The sequence below is a fragment of the Cylas formicarius genome, unplaced genomic scaffold, assembly GCF_029955315.1.
Source record: "Cylas formicarius isolate icCylForm1 unplaced genomic scaffold, icCylForm1.1 PGA_scaffold_4__25_contigs__length_36172078, whole genome shotgun sequence".
NCBI lineage: Eukaryota > Metazoa > Arthropoda > Insecta > Coleoptera > Brentidae > Cylas > Cylas formicarius.
In genome coordinates, this window is record NW_026844334.1 from 236,134 (window position 1) to 253,832 (window position 17,699).

At 35.2% G+C, this 17,699-nt stretch overlaps 1 protein-coding gene across 3 annotated transcripts in view; it reads right to left on the reverse strand.

Annotated features, from left to right (window-relative positions):
- Window positions 1–17,699, reverse strand: part of LOC132701084 (uncharacterized) — a 34,844-nt gene that overhangs the window by 10,134 nt on the left and 7,011 nt on the right. The window contains exon 1 of one of the 3 annotated variants that reach the window (XM_060668757.1): window positions 14,559–14,704. The exons of the other annotated variants lie outside the window; for them this stretch is intronic. Coding sequence (XP_060524740.1) covers window positions 14,559–14,570 — 12 coding nt within the window. The 5' untranslated portion in view covers window positions 14,571–14,704. Of the gene's footprint in view, window positions 1–14,558; window positions 14,705–17,699 lie in introns of those variants that run through there. 3 annotated transcript variants of the gene reach the window in all.

The window sequence follows — 17,699 nt, forward strand, 5'->3', positions numbered from 1 at the left end:
TAGAAGTAGGATTGAAAACGTGTTCATCATCATTATTTCCTTCAGTCATTTCTCTCCTCTCTGTGATGCGTCTGAGGGAACACACCACTTTTTAAAAATAAAACTATACCGGGTGACAACAAAAAAAGCCACCTAAGTAATATTTTGTTTTTATAAAAATGTATTTACTTATCTAATTTTTGCCTTCCTGCGAGGTTATTTTTTAACGCATTTTGAAAATTTTGATGTCAAAATGTTGCAAAAAAAGTACGGTACCGGAAAAGGTTTTTGCTTATAGTGAAACCTTGGTATATCATGCCCTCTTGTTTTTATGTACTCGTTAATATTCTGCGTTCACTTCGATCCCATACGTCCTCCAGACCGGTGACTTCAACACGACTCTTTCGTAATCGTAATTACGAAGGCGTGTGCTTTTGTGTGTGTGTGTGTGTTGTGCCGTCGCAAAAGTCGTTATTAATTCGCGTTTAATCGCGTTGCATTAACCTTTCGAGAGGCGATGACTCAGTCCGCGATATGCAGTAAAAGGCGTCGAAAATAGACGCGTGAGCAAAGAATTCTTCGGCTTATTCGATAAGTCACTGGAACGTACGTTAAATACGAACGAATAGTGCTAAATAAAAACGAACATTTATCATCGATAAATTAAATACAGTATAATAGATAAATGTAACAGTAATATGCAACAATAGAAAGTTACGAAAAGTAAAAATAAAAGGAATAACATTGAAAATCAAATTGTTTGAGAAGTTAGCAGTTTCAACCTGAATATTTTTTAGCATTAAGTTGAATATTATGCCTAAAAGAATATAGAAATAAGTTATGCAAATCTAAATTGATATAAATTGAAGCAATATCAAATAATTTAGGAACGAGGGATTAAAATAGCTGAGTTCCATTAGCAAATGAATACAAATTCAAATCTTAGATGGATGTATAAATATCAGCAAATATAAATTAAGAATAATATTGTCAAGGGTAAGTTTCCGATGTCTGTTAGATGTTAGTTATAATCGAAGCCGTAGTAACTCAATTTGGCGAACATAAGTTTATGGTTAAGCCGATCAAAGGCTTTCGAGCAATCTAAAGATATAAGTGCAGATGAAGTATGAATCGTCTCTTCTTCTTCTTCTTCCAACGAATTTTTCTTCTGTCTTTTTGTTTCAGGCTCATAGATCCATGTGCCTCTACAGATGTTTTTTTTTTTACGATCATGCAATATATTATTGATGCTTGATGCATATTAAGGCCCAAAAAATGCTCACACGACGAACTCGCATTATCAGTTTACGCACAGCATTGATGTTTTGTGGCGCCAGGTTCATCGCCATATAATTGATAATTGATTATGGATCAAAACTTTTTGAGAAGATTTATGTCAGATGTCATGTTAATTGTATGATAATGACCCCCCTTATATCTATGAACAGACCATACCTTTTTTAAATACTGGTATTACGTGAGCTTTATTTAAAATGTCTGGAAAAGTGTTGAACATTTTTATTTTTGAGACTATTTACGATTTCCCTAACTTTATTAAAACTACGTTCAGCGAGGGTAAAATGAAATGACGGTTCAATTTGATCCAAATATAAAATGCGATCTATATTGGACGCAGTACCCTTACTTACAAGAGACTGAGCGATATTTTCAAAATAAGTGTTGAATTCATCAACGGTTATGATATCTGATGAAGGCTTTCCTGTACGGATTGCTCTTTTTTTATTTGTAGCATTTTTATATTCTTAGTATTTGCTTTTTATATTCTTTAATATTATTACATTTTCTCTGGAAATTTATCATTTAACGTTTAAATTGTTATCGAAAGACCCTCGTATCGTCGCGGCGTCGGGCGATTCGCACCCTTCGCCGCCGCTACGTTTCAAGGTCATTAATTAAAGACGCGATTTCGTTGTAACGGCGGCCTCGAGCGGAACCTCCGTCGAATGATCGTTAATTACTTCGCGTAAAATCGATTAGCTGTCAAATTGCGTTTCGATTGTTTCATTGCCGCACCTGCAAACGCAGCGATCGATACTTGAAGGATTTGAATTGAAAAACTCATTTTTAACTTTTCAAAGAAAACTGAAGAAAGTTAGCAGACGGTTAGAAGATCACCGACCGAAACTGGTAAGATTACACTGTACACTGGCCTTTGTTCGCTTTATTTCGACATAGAGTTCCTCATACCCTTAAGGAAGACTCTTTTGTCCCCATCCGATTATACCCTTTCAAACATAATTCATGACAAAGCTGAAAAATCTTCATTTATATTTTTCCCACTGACGTCAACACTAGTGAAACCATCAAGCTCTTCTCAATTACTAAACACCGTGGGTATAATAATAATAATAATAATACAATATTAATACATTTGTTGTTGTCCCAAGAATACGTTTCATATTACAATAACTTGGGCAACAAAAGGCTTTCTTTGAAACACAAGTGTCAGACATCTGGAAGAATCAGATGTGGTCTGTTCATAGATATAGGAAAGTGATCAATTGCTTTTGAATGCGATTATCCAAAGGTGGTCATTAACGTACAATGCAACAAGGTTATTACCTAAAGTTTCGGAATTTAAATTCAGGTAAAATTGTGGTCCGTAATAAAAAATAATTTTATACCAACCTGTGTTTAATATTCTTTGGTATGGTATATTACTTAGTTTAAGTTTATTAGTAATCATTCTTATCTGTGCGTTGAATTGTGTGCGAATTATGCAAAATATGTGCGAGTCTGGTGTATCTCAGGAGATGCTCCCGCCCAAATGTGGAATACACTATTCCATTGAGACTAAGGAAGTTTTCTCTTCTTTAAGTGCCGTCTTCGTTGGCAATCATCAGTGCTATTCGTATTCGTGACACGGCCGACCGAAATAGTTGGTTTGTGGTGCACCCGAACCAGTCACGTAAGTTTCTCATCCATGAGTGACGCCTTCTTCCTACACTTCTCTTTCCTTGTAATATCAGTTGGAGTAGTTGGTACTTTTCTCCTCTCATGACGTGTCCAAGGTACTGAAGTTTACGCTTTTTTACCGTAATGATAATTTCTTTTTCCTTTTTTATTCTTTTCAGGATTTCCATGTTGGTCATTTAAGTATTCTACGGTACAACCACATTTCGAACGCCTCCAGTTTCCTTATGTCCAGTTTCTTCAGAGTCCAAGCCTCTACACCATAGTACAGTACCGACAAAACATAGCAAGGAAGTTTTAAACAATGTTTATCTGACTCCCATTGAACGTGGTGCCAGCAAGAAAGCATCCTGTTGAATGGCGTGTAGAACCCGCGTAGCATCTGCGGACCAGTCTCCTCAGCAGACTTATCGTCATTCAAAAGGTCTTTAATATATTCAGTCCAGCGCATCAGCTGTCGCTTGACATCCGAAATAATACTGCCGTCGAAACTTCTCAATACAATAGACTGCCTATATTCCTTCATTCCGGTCATCTCTTTCAGCTTCCTATGCTCGTACTCCTCTACTTCGTCGCACTCTCCCTCCTTGACAGATTTTCCGCCGTTCACTTTGCGGTACCGCAAACCCACTCGCGGTAAACCAGAAAAATCGGGGACCCACGCGGGCCGGTAAATTATGCAACCCGCCATGTGTAATCGCGCCGTCACTGTTTCCCGGAAACACGCATTGGGCGAGCAAAAACCGAAAATAATACCGGCGGTTCCGTTGGAATTCCACTCAACCAATACAAATGAAAAAACAAGCATCATACCCAGGCTACAAAGCAATAATTTTAGGTATCGCAACTGAGTGCATTGCCCATGGTCGACTCCACACAGCTGGCATATATTCAAACAGGGTTTATAATTAAATATGGGGTATTATATTTCAAACGAACTTCGTCGTCATTGCGAATAAAAGCTCGACAATTTAAAGCTGTTTACTGCTTCTTCTTGCTACTTTCGAAAGTCGATGAAATCGAATTTTTCGAAAGTATCTGCGCTCGTATAAAAATTTTATATCTCGGTAACGGTTTGTTTGTTCTCTCAATAACTTTCGAACCGTTGGAGCTACAAAATTGAAATTAACCCTCCACGAGGGTTACATAAGTTTATAAGAAATTGTCCTGATCCTACGCCGCTATCCATTTTTTTTCGCGATTTTCGACAGCTTTTTGGACCTTGCTATGAAACACCATGAGTGGCCGAAATTTGAAGCAATCGACTTCATATTTGGCACATCTATGCAGTTTTGTATTTTGTATTTGCGGTTTTCGTCGTGTCACATATTTGAAAAAATCCATATTGAAATCGCTATTTCGGCGGTTGGCAAGACGCGATGACGTCATTGATTCTTACGGCGCACCGCACGATTTCAGAAAAAACTTATTTTCTCGAAAACCATTTACTATTTTCAAAAAATTCTTGGACCAGGAAGCGTGGAAAATCCAGCGCTTAATAATTGTCCTAGATATTTAATCCCCTTGACCCTTTCGAGTTTACTTTGGCCGCATCATTGTTTTGCATGTACATTCCGTTCTTTAATGATTATAGCCATAAGTTTGGTTAGTTTGATGTTAAGTTTGAGACCGTAACCACTTGATCTAGGAGTTTTTGAAGTCCTTTAATATTATCTGCCAGTAGAACGGAACTAACCCATTTATTTCTATTGCTTCTTCGATATTTACTAAAGCTTGTTGTTTTACTCCTCTTTTAATTGAGATGCTTTTAGTCATATTATTTCCTATTTTCACATTTGCCTTTTAATGCCAGTGGAGGTTCTCAAGTTATCGTCATCAATTCTTGTCGCTTTTAGTATTCGGATCATTTTTTTAATATGTCAATTGAACTGCTAACCGAATAGTTGCGCGAACCCGGGAGCAACGACACAGTCTCGAAGCATCTCGTGTGAAACGATTAAGACCGATGATAAACTTAACTGGACTATTGTGAACGAGACGCTGAAGCGCGAGTTATTGTTACAGCTATTGTAGCGTCGAATTGTACGAAGAATAGACGCCAAGGCTATGATTTTTATTATTTTTTTTTAAATGTGATTCGAAAGGTTTTTTTTTTTGATTTTTGAGATTTCGTTTTATTGTTTTTTTTTTTAATTTTCCTATTGTGTTGTTAGTTTTTTATTATTTTTGATATATATTTTGATAAATGTTTTGAAACTATTTCGCTGGGTTCTGTTTTAAATTGTTCGTGTTCTGTATTAGGTTTCGGATAAATAGAGTTTACTGTTGTAATTTTATCGATAATGGATGGATTGCAGCCGTTGTTCAATGCAATTTGTTTAATGATATTAAGTTCTTTGTTGTAATTTTTAGTTGAGGGTGGCGTATTAATTAAGAAGTCCGTGTAGAAAAGAGTGAAATGCAGCCATTTTGTGATTTGAGCTGTTATGTATGACACGGCTTAATATTCCGTTAGATATTTTGAAAATATCCAAAACGGAAACGGAAACTCCTGAATTTCGAACATCTTGATGAAACTTAAAAGTACAATTTAATTTTATTAGATTCTCAAAATGAGGGGCTCATATGTTTCAGTGTCACGAGAATTTCCTTGAGAGTTTTCTTAAAGTTCCCGATCGTGTTAATAGATTTCACAGAATTGGGTATATCCTAGTCCGCTTATAACGAGGTTCCTTCTTATTTAACGAAAGTCTGTGATTAGGCGGCAGGATGTTCTGGGTTCGAGTATTATAATTATGTACGATACTTCCGTTTCTATTCTTCGTAAATGTGGACCGCATACGCGATCGTTATTTACAATTGCAATCGTCCTCTTTTGTATAATAAAAACTCATTGTATGTCACAAACGCTACCCCGAAACACTGAAAAAGAAGTCGTCACAGTTCACTTCCAGAGATAAGTTATCGTCGTCAAACGATATGTTAGTTATTTCAATATTTTGATCATGTTTTACACTGCGGTACTTAATATTTAATAAAACTTTACATCTTTCTTGTTTCAATCATATTACGATCCCTAATGGTAGGAAAGTCTCTCTGCACTTCTCCAAGATTAAAATCATTATTATGCAACGAAAACTATGTTGATTTTAGACCAAAATTTGCAATAAAAAATTCTTTTCAATTAATCAACAAAATTTAAGGTACCAAAATCCCTTCCAACGCAACACTAGTGTATTTTGATGTACAAAACTTATTTCCCAGGATTCTACCCATTTAGTAAATTTCACCCTCGCTCAGAAACAGGTTAACCCATTGGTGAAACAAGATTTATTAGATAGCTTAATAGTATCTTTAGACCAAAATTATTTTGAATTTAATGGACAGATTTACATCTCTAAGAAGGTATATATAGTAGCAGGTAATTATTATATTTGATAAAGACACGGTGTTCTCGAAACAATTGTCATGTGAATATATATATATATATATATATATATATATATATATATATATATATATATATATATATATATATATATATATATATATATATATATATATATATCTAGTTTGTGAGTTCTTGGATCCTTTTGATTTTATATATTCTTAAGAAATGGTTCTTGGGTTTTTTGGTCCTTTTTTAGTGAAATAAAAATAAGTTTCCGTTACTTGTGAAACATTTTATTTTTTGTGACGTTTCGGCCTTCAAGACCTTCTTCAGACATTTAATTTTAACCCACAAAAATGTGTTTTTAAATAAAATTATTTATAGCATTGTTTTCCTGGTCATAATTAAAACATAGATAAAAATTTGTATAGGAGTCAGCATTGAAATGATTAAAAATTACTAGTGCAAGTCAATAGAACAAACAAAGTGATTAAAAATTGTATAAAAATAGATGCACAACAATAAAACATACATAATTTTTTATATTACGATTACATACATACCTTAAGCCAAAAATCAACGGTTCACTATATAGTTGTTTGGTAATTTACAGTTTTACAACATTCACAACAGACATATTGAATATGTAAATCGACAAGCCACATTGATAAGACGACGAACCAAAACAATAATGCGAAGCCCGGATGTACGTTTCTTCACAGTAGGACAACGGAGTTTTTTTTTTTTTCTAAAGCTTTTTTCTTTTTTTTTTTTGTATGAGATTCACGGGTTAATGTGTCTCTTTATTTAATTAAGTTGTGATAAATTTCGCTGAGATTTTTTGTGTCAGTCTTAGAGTTTATGGCGTTTGGATTTTTTTGGATCTCAATCATTTCATAAAATTCCCGTCTTTTTGTGTGCCTTTCTGAAAATTTATTTAAAAACATTAAAGAAAAAAATGTAAACAAAATTAGAAAAATAAACCCTGAGCTAAACACGCAGACAAACGGTGTTGATTCCTCCAAATGGATCGAAAACCTTACAGATATTCAAATCCCCAACTACGTGAATGACATATTAGCCCTAGGCCCAAACTTTGCAGTCCCAGTAGAAAAACCTGAAGAAATACCCATCACCGATATTATTTGTAACATTGAAACTGTATTACACAACACTGCCTCTAGCGGAAGGGATGAAATAAGGGCCAAGTCCTGTAACATAATTACAAACTTTAAAAATAACTTTATTAAACAAAAAGGTAACCAAACAAACAAAAAAATCTTTACTAGCAAATTGAAAAAGACAAAAGCTTTCCTAAAAAGAAACAAAACTATAAAAATATTAAGACCAGATAAATCAAACAAAACCGTAATTATGCACGAAAAGGACTACAACACAAAAATGTATGACCTTCTAAACGATGACAAAACATATAAACAAATAAATAATGATCCTACAAACATTTTCCAAAAAAAAATAACGATCTGGTATCAAAATGGGAAAAAGAACTTTTTATTTCACCGAATGTAGCCAAAAATCTTAAAATACAGAATGCACTACCCCCTAGAATCTATGGATCGCCTAAACTACATAAACCTGGCGTACCTCTAAGACCCATAGTGTCATGCATTCAATACCCTTGTGAAAAATTATCAAAGTTCCTTAAAAATATACTACAAAACGTTATAAATCAAAATCAATATTACATCAAAAACTCTTTCGATTTTAAAGAAAAGATAAAAAATGTCAGAATACCTGAAAACTATGTTTTGATCTCGTTAGATGTCATTTCCCTATACAGAAATATTCCCATCCCTTTAGCTAAAGATATAATAAAGAAAAAATGGCCAAAAATTAAACATTTCACAGATATTCCGTTAAATCACTTTCTTGAAGCTGTAGAATTAACATTAACATCAACCTATTTCTTATTCAATGACAAATATTACAGGCAGGTCGATGGTTGTGCAATGGGAGCATCGATTTCCAGTGTTATTGCACAGTTAGTAATGGAAGATTTGGAAGAATCCGTACTAAAAAATATAAATCTTCATATCCCCCTATTTTATCGTTATGTCGATGACTGCGTAAGTGCTGTCCCAAAAACTGAAATCGATGATATTCTAGAGAATTTTAATTCATACAACGACAAACTTCAATTTTTAATAGAGATCGAAAAAAATAACGTCATTAACTTTCTAGACCTGACTCTATACCACAGCAAAGACCAGATCAAAACCAAATGGTACACCAAAGATACTTGGTCATCTAGGTAGGTAAGTTTCAACTCCCAACATCCCATCACCCAAAAAAAATCCGTAATAATAGGTTTAGCCGACCGAGCTATTAAACTGTCCGATCCTGTTATCCGGATGTATTAATAAATAAAATTTTCAATAAACGGATACATAAATTTTACAATCAAAATGCTGGTAACAAATCCGAGAAGAAAAATACTCAAAAACAATATCTCCCATTACCGTACGTTCCACGGCTATCGGAAAATTTGTGCAATGTGTTCAAACAACACGACATTACTGTGGCACACAAAGGTTATAACCTATTAGAACAAAACTTTAGTAAATTAAAATCAAAAATCCCTGACGAGAAAAAAAGCCACGTGGTGTACCAAATACCGTGCCAAAATTGTAACGGTGTCTACATCGGACAAACTAGTCAATACTTAAAAAGCCGCATAAACGGCCATAAATATGACAAAAAAAATAACACTGCTCTTTCGAGCCATTCCAGGGAGAATCAGCACTCGTTTGACTTTCAAAGTGTGAAAATTTTACGCTCAGAAAGGCACATAAAAAGACGGGAATTTTATGAAATGATTGAGATCCAAAAAAATCCAAACGCCATAAACTCTAAGACTGACACAAAAAATCTCAGCGAAATTTATCACAACTTAATTAAATAAAGAGACACATTAACCCGTGAATCTCATACAAAAAAAAAAGAAAAAAAGCTTTAGAAAAAAAAAAACTCCGTTGTCCTACTGTGAAGAAACGTACATCCGGGCTTCGCATTATTGTTTTGGTTCGTCGTCTTATCAATGTGGCTTGTCGATTTACATGTTCAATATGTCTGTTGTGAATGTTGTAAAACTGTAAATTACCAAACAACTATATAGTGAACCGTTGATTTTTGGCTTAAGGTATGTATGTAATCGTAATATAAAAAATTATGTATGTTTTATTGTTGTGCATCTATTTTTATACAATTTTTAATCACTTTGTTCTATTGACTTGCACTAGTAATTTTTAATCATTTCAATGCTGACTCCTATACAAATTTTTATCTATGTTTTAATTATGACCAGGAAAACAATGCTATAAATAATTTTATTTAAAAACACATTTTTGTGGGTTAAAATTAAATGTCTGAAGAAGGTCTTGAAGGCCGAAACGTCACAAAAAATAAAATGTTTCACAAGTAACGGAAACTTATTTTTATTTCACTAAAAAAGGACCAAAAAAACCCAAGAACCATTTCTTAAGTATATATATATATATATATATATATATATATATATATATATAATTTCGTGAAAACTTTTAGTTAATGTATATTGCCGCTAATTATCCAACAGAATCTTTCGCGAAGTCAGAATTATATTATAAACGTTACGAGCGAACTAGGCTACCGAAATATTATCGGAATTAGGTACGCTTTCTTTTTTCTTAACCGCACTGAAACGCAACAAACCCAAAACTAGGTTGTCTTTCGTTTACCATTGCCGGTGGAGTGACATCGCAATCACCACCGAACATTCTTATAATTCTGGTATACGATGTCTCAAAGTGCGTCGTCTGAGCTTTTAAAATCTGTGATATATGTGAAATCGTAACGTGTTCCTAAGAAGTTTCACTAATATGTACACCGTGTGCTAAATAAACCGATCCGGAAACTCGTCGGGGATACGAAAAAAAGTTTCTTGGACTCTCCTGAAGATTTTAAATATTATAACTTTGTTGATACACCTCCGACATCGACATTTTTGGAATCCATGGTTACAATAAAGGTCACTTTCTACTCGAATATTGCATAGTTTAGGCAAAAATTGAGGTTATGTTATATTGGGTTGTTCGGAAAGTCATTTCGTTTTTTTTGGGGAACATGAAAGACAGTTTTCGTATAATGAATAAATATTTTATTAAATTATATATTGGCCATTCTGGTCCAACACCTTTTGCCATCTTTCTGGCAGTAACATAATTCCCCTCTCATAAAAGTTTTGGTCCTTGCTGGCAAAAAACTGGTTCAGGTGGTTTTTGACATCTTCTTTTGAGGTAAAGGTTTTGCCATCCAAAAAATTTTGCAGGGACCGGAACAAATAGTAGTCGGAAGGCGCCAGATCTGGAGAATATGGTGGACGTTGCAGTACGTCCCATTCAAGCTGTAAAAGTTTTTGGCGAGTGACCAAACTTGTGCGAGGTCTCGCATTATCCTGGTGGAACACTACACCCTTCCTGTTGATTAATTCGGGCCTCTTCTCTTTAAGTGAATCATTCAATTTGTCCAGTTGATGACAATAGACTTCTGAATTAATCGTTGTATTGTCCCGCAAAAGCTCAAAAAAAAAACGATTCCTTTGACATCCCACCAAACGGAGAGCATCACCTTTTTTTGGTGAATGTTGGCTTTTGACACGCTTTGAGCCGGTTCATCTTTTCTGCTCCATGACCTCTTGCGTTTAACATTGTTGTATACAACCCATTTTTCGTCCCCAGTAATAATCCGCCTCAAAAATGGATCATTTTCTTGACGTTTGAGGAGCAAATCACACACGTCAACACGACGACACAAATTTCGCTCCGTAAGGACATGGGGCACCCACACCTCGAGCTTCGAGGTTAAGCCCATGCCTTTCAAATGGCCATAAACAGTCGAATTCGACAAATTTAATCTCTCACCGATCTCTCGTGTGGTTATTCGCCGATTTGCATCAACTAATGCCTTTATCGCATCTTTGTCAGCTTCGACCGGCCTTCCAGACCGTGGTGCATCTTCGACATCAACATTGCCGGATCGAAATTTTGCAAACCAGTTCTGGCACTGGCGTACTGTTAACACGCCTTCTCCATACACATCCGTTAATTTTTTTCTCGCTTGGACAGCATTTTTACCTTTTCTGAAGTAAAAAAGTAAAATATGACGAAAATGCTGCTTATTGCTCTCCATATTTAAAAGGGCACCAACCAAAAACTACTGCGTAGAATTAATAGAACTTTTTCACACACAAGCCTTGCAATATCAGCTCTCAAGACCTATAATGGTTATGCGGCGTAAGGGTGAAATTGGTTTCGAAAAAACGTAATTAAGTCCTCTGACGGGAAAAAACGAAATGACTTTCCGAACAACCTTATATTTTGATTGCCCCATATAAAATGTTGTTGTGACACTACCGATCCAGGCAAAAACGAAATGACTTTCCGAACAACCTTATATTTTGATTGCCCCATATAAAATGTTGTTGTGACACTACCGATCCAGGCAATGCAACGCAAATTTAACCACAGACTAAGGAGATGATGCACTACTCAATCAGTTTGACAGCTGCGCCTAAGTTTATACAGGGCGTCCCAAGTAGGCGTTTTGGCGAATTCAATTAACAATGTTTAAACTAATTTTTATCCGTATAAATTCTTGTTGAATTTAAAGCGGCCCACGTTAAGTCACTTGTTGGCAATATTAGGTATCCTTTAAATAACAATGTTTGTTTATACCTTACCACAAAATTGAGCATACTTAAAAGCTTAACAAAAATTTTTTTCTACTTTATTACCGATTTAATTACGACGGAACACAAAATATTTAGAAACCCTCGAAATCTTTAAACCGTTCAACACACTTTTATGACCTTATCTTATGCATCTTATGACTTAAATGACTGGTACATAGGCTTTCGAGGGATTAAACGAATTTTATTGGTGAGATGTTATATATTTGTTTATTTAGGGCGGAATACGATAATTTGCACATTCTATTTTTCAAAATTTGTAAATTCTTCTTCTTCCGGCTTCCTTTCCTGTCTATCCAAAGTAGAAGCACTTTCGGTTTTGATGAAACACCTAGGGCATAACACATAGATTTCACAGATTTCAAGATGATTTTCCAGATTTCACCGTTTTAAACAAATATTTTTAGATTATGTGGAAGATTATTGTTTTCGTCGTTTAAGTAAGTTTAAGTTTAGTTTTAAGTTTAAGTTTTTCGAAAGTTTGTTTCTTCAAATTTAATTAAGTTTTTTATAGGACAGGGCACGTTTAACACACTTCCTCGGCAACTAACCAAAATGAGATGTTAGCGAACTTTGACGGAGATCCCCCTGTCCGATATAAATTGCATTACAATCTTCAGACTTCAAACACTATACCCCTGATTTAGAAAAATAGTCTATTGGATCCTAAACTTTCAATATAAATTGTTCTAATGTGTTGTTTGTTGTACACGCTATGTCTAATAATAATAATACTTATTTAAATTAAATAAAATACAATACAAAATGTAAACATCAAATAAATATTAATACAACAAAAAACATATTCACGCTTAAAACTTGAAGGCCATCCTCGAACATAAAGCAGATTAATGTAACCATGTTTCCCATCTATTACATAATATGAAAAAAAAAACATAGTATTCTACAAAAAAAAAAAGAAACGATTTTATATAGTTACAATACATTAATGAATCTGTGAATTTGACTTATCATTACCACTAAGAAACTTAAGTTACAAGTAGTTGAAAAATATGGGTCCTACAACTGCACCCTGTGGAATTCCATAGGTTACAGTTCTCGGCTTACCGAAACAGTTATTAATCTCCACCATTTGTTGTCGACTTTTCAGGTAACTTTCAATTTGTTAGTGAGCAGCTCAACATAGTTGACTTGTTATCAGCAAACTGGCAGTTACATATTATATTATTTTTGGTAAAAAAAGGAAACTGGCCGAACTTTTAAGGCTTTTTCGAAATTTTTTGTTACATTAGATATGACACTTATTGGCCTGTAATTCTCGAGAATATCGTTTTCTGCTTTTTTATAAATGGGTTTCATTAAAGCATTTTTGAAATGAGAAGTGCACTTACATTAGGTTAATAATTTGGCAGACTGGGCTTGATACGGATATGAATTTTTTTCAATAGAGAAGATGTAATTTTGTCAAACCCCGGGGCCGATACAGATTTCAACGATAAAATCGTATTTTTTATTTCATCTTCTACAACAGGGTTAGGAAAAATGGAATGTTTATTAGTAGTACTAGTAGTGATCAATTGCTGACTGTTTTTGAATATTTTTTGCGCCATCTTTTCACCCACAGTGACAAAATGTTCACTGAAAAGCTCGATAATTCTATGCATATTTCTTTCAGGTACATTTGTTGATGAATTCGCTTAATGTTTCCCATAATTTTTTGCTATTGTTTTTGTTTTCTTTAATTATATTTTTATAGTGTGCAGTTTTTAAATCATTTTTCGTCAAGTAGGTCAATATAGATCATGCAAATGAGGCAGAAAATTACATTAAAAATTTAGTTAGTGATGACAAACATTAATAGGTAAAATATTCGTTTAAATTAAAAAAACAGTTTTCTATGATCAAAAACTTTGGTTTGTTTGTACTACTGCGTTTTTGCTCTGGGGACAGTCTATTGTAGACTCTAATACCGGTATTCGTAAAATATTTTTTTGAAAATTCTAGTCTATTTTTTTACGCAGAAACAGTCTTCGTTACGTGTACTATAGTCGTGGAAATCTCCGTTGTTTTTGTGTAAGGTATTTTTATGTTTATATACAGATAAGCAAACTTCAAAAATGTATATACACGCTAAAGGCAATATTTTAAACTTCCAGAAGAGGGACCTGCACGAACTATCCGGCGACACTCCAGCAATACACCCAAGGACTTTTTTTTGGGATCTGAAAACAGATGTCGCATGACTTGAATTCTCCCCAAAAGGGAATACCATAGAGTAATCTCGAATAGGTGTGAGCACAGTAGAAATTTATCATGCACTTTCCAGTCAAAGCAGTTTTTAGCTTTTTTATTAGGAAACAATAACTATGCAGTTTTGAAGAAAGTAATTGGCATCGAGTTTCCCAAGATATGGTTTCGTAGAGCTCTAGTCCTAAAACGGTCTCCCCGCCCGACCAGACATTCACAGATATTTACTAATTTTTGAATTTTTGTTTGTTTGCGCTACATCTTCTTTGACAGCGTACTTATCGCCAAGCTCTTCTCTACACAACAACCTGGAACCGTTTATCTGCGAAAGCGCTATACCTCATTCCACATCCACGTACGAGTTCGTCCCGGACCACCAGTCACCGGAAAAACACCGACCGGAACAAAACTGATGACGACGCGATATCGTCCAAACCGTGCATTCTGGCCGAACCTACTGGCGCAACGATCGCTGCGGATCTCCACGTTTCCCCTCCACAAGTTCCCCCCTCCGCCGCCCGGACGCGTCACGGGAGGTGACCGCGGCGCGAGGCGACCTCATCTTGCACCATCGGTGGCCTTCGGCACCGAACCCAAGCGAAAACGGTCACTCGCAAGAAAAAGTCGACTCTCTCGCTCTCTATCTACCCTTCCCGAGCAGTTCGTGGCACCCGCGGTGTTATCGGGACAAATTTTAGGAAGATAATATAACGAAACTATGTTTCAAAGGATTATTTGTTTTAATATTAAGAGGACTGATACAAACAGAAACGTTAATATATTTTATCTCTTTTTTTTATTGTTTAATTGATAATGAACCATATTATGACTTTCATACTCATCCGAATCCCAAACTACACAAAATTTGGCCTATTTACGAAGCACTAAATAGAAATTTTAGTACATTTTATATAAATAATAACTAAAAGTTCAGATTTTCACGAAATTATATATATTCACATGACAATTGTTTCGACAACACCGCGTCTGTAGCAAATGTGACATTTGAAAATCTGAACTTTTAGTTCTTATTGGATTTTCATCAAGTAAAAGCCGCCTCAGTTCAATCTACATTTGTCACATGAGGAAAGGCCAACTGTCTACTGTGATAACTTGCATTGTCCATTACAATTATACAATTACGCTATTAGGAGGAATGTTTGGAACTAGTTTGTTTTTAAACCAACTATCAGATAAATCAGCGGTGGTGTCTTCATGGTAATCCAGAGAAGAATCTTTAATATTTCCCGCAGACAGAGAAAGCCCATTTGGAATCCAACCATCTTTAGAGCCAGCATGCAAAATAGTTATTCCTTTACCTCTTTTTGATGGCGCGTTTGTTTTACACTTATCAGTTGAGCCAATCCAACCTTTTTCCGGGGTATCATAAGTGTCGAACCAGGTTTCATCCAAGTAAATAATTGGCCTTTGTTGTTCTCTGTAAATCCAATTTTTTCCATTAAAACTTGCCCTTTTGTCACGCTCTGGCCGCTCGCCCAAACTCCCGCGGAGAAGACGAATCGCCCCTGCATGTTTTTTTTTTGCCCACTGCAACGAATAATAACAAGGCGATTTTTCGTTGCGAACGGTTCTCCCGCGCCATCGCGGAAGCGGTTACGTAAAACGTTAATTCGTCCGCGATTTCTATTGTTTCGCCCAATTTACTCGTGTTGCCAAGTCCGCGGACGCGTAGGAAGCGTGACGCGGCGAACATCGGCTCAATGCGCAGCGGCAAGTAGTACCGCTTAATTACGCGATATTTCGTAAAAATCCAGAGAACGCCTCGTTCAAAAAGGTAAGCTTCGGCGCCGGCAGAACAATCGGGCGGTAAAAAAGGAAAACAAAATGGTTTTCCCGTCGTACGTGTTTATTTGGCGGAGGAAAACTCGCGTACGACATTGAAGAGCGTTGAAAAAAAAAACACGGCGATTAATTACGATCGAAATTCGGCCGTGGTTTGGACGCGGGCTTAATCATCCTTTAACGGCAAGCGTATAATAAGTTCCTATAACGTTCGATCTTTTGTGTTCTCGTCGATGATAAAGGAAAAAGGTTGTTTATTTATTTATCGTCCTTGAAATGCGGCGAGCAATTAGCCAGCTACCCGAGCGCAAAAATCGTGGGAGACGGAAAAAAATTAGCCATTGAACGAGACGTTTTATTAAAAAAAAAGTGCGCCAAATACAGGACGTTCCATTTAAAAAAATTGAGTTTTGTTAATTAGAAAAAAATATTTATGTGACCGTCATTCGTGACCACCCTACATATTGTATTTTCGTCATAGATAGGTCAAAGCATTAAATGTTAATCACTTCCACCGTTTCCATAATAAAAAAATCACGAAGTTAGTTTTTAAGTGTAAAAAAAAACGCATTTCTTATGCTAGGTGACGAGAAAAAAATGCTCAAAACCGATCGGGTACATTTAAAAATACATAGTGGATACATAAAAATACTATAAAGAAAGTATATACTTAGGGTCAAACACTTGTTGCAGTTAATTTTTTTCCAGGATGTCGTACTGAGATAAGGTAACGTATACTTCGACCAGAAATATAGCGCTTTTACAACCGGCCCCGTGATTAACTTTGCCTACTTCTTATTATAGAACACCCTACCGAGCAGACCCTTATCAGTACATGTACTACCTACATCAACACACGGGATATAAGTATGTTTTCAATCTTTTTCGCCGCACAATTCTTGAAACATTTACATAAAAAAAATTGTAAAAAGTAACATCTTTATTACGTTCTAATGCTCTTACTAATATAGAAGATATTAAATATCATAATAGTAACAGTCAAAGCACTAAATGCACCATATTTTTGGTCGCAATATACCTGATCTGTACCTGTACTCTGATTCGATTGTCATCGTAAATATCTTTTTGATTGCGTCTATTTGCGATTTCGACGTTCCGGTTATCATGTATGCATACAAGCAGGAATATTTTTTAATTGGAAAACACTTCAACTTTCGTCGTACGTTTGAACAAACTGCGGTACCGACTTGCGAATTTTTTTATGTCAGTATTTTGTTCCGTCCTTTTCGCAGTCCAAACCATTATTTGCGAAAGCACTATACAACCTTCACAGGTTCAGAATTTCCAGACGCAAATCGGAATTTTTTTAAAAGATCATTTTCGTTGCAAATCGGTTGCAAAGTGTAAAGTGATGCGCTGGAGCAAAAAACTTTGTCAAAAAAAACCTTGCTCATATCAGAACAGTGTTTAACAGTAAAAAACAACAATATAAAATGTAAAAATGAAAACTGAATGCTTCATAAATCAATAAAAGTCCATAATTCAATTATACGTGTGTAGTTCATATATTAGTATATATTCTATTAGTTATTTAAGTTATTAGGATACGTTTTTTCCGCTCAAGACGAAACATTCGAAAAATTCGACCCCAAGTTCGATTTTTGAATGTGACACACAAAAACTAGTTGCCAGTTGCAAGTACTTACATATCTTACC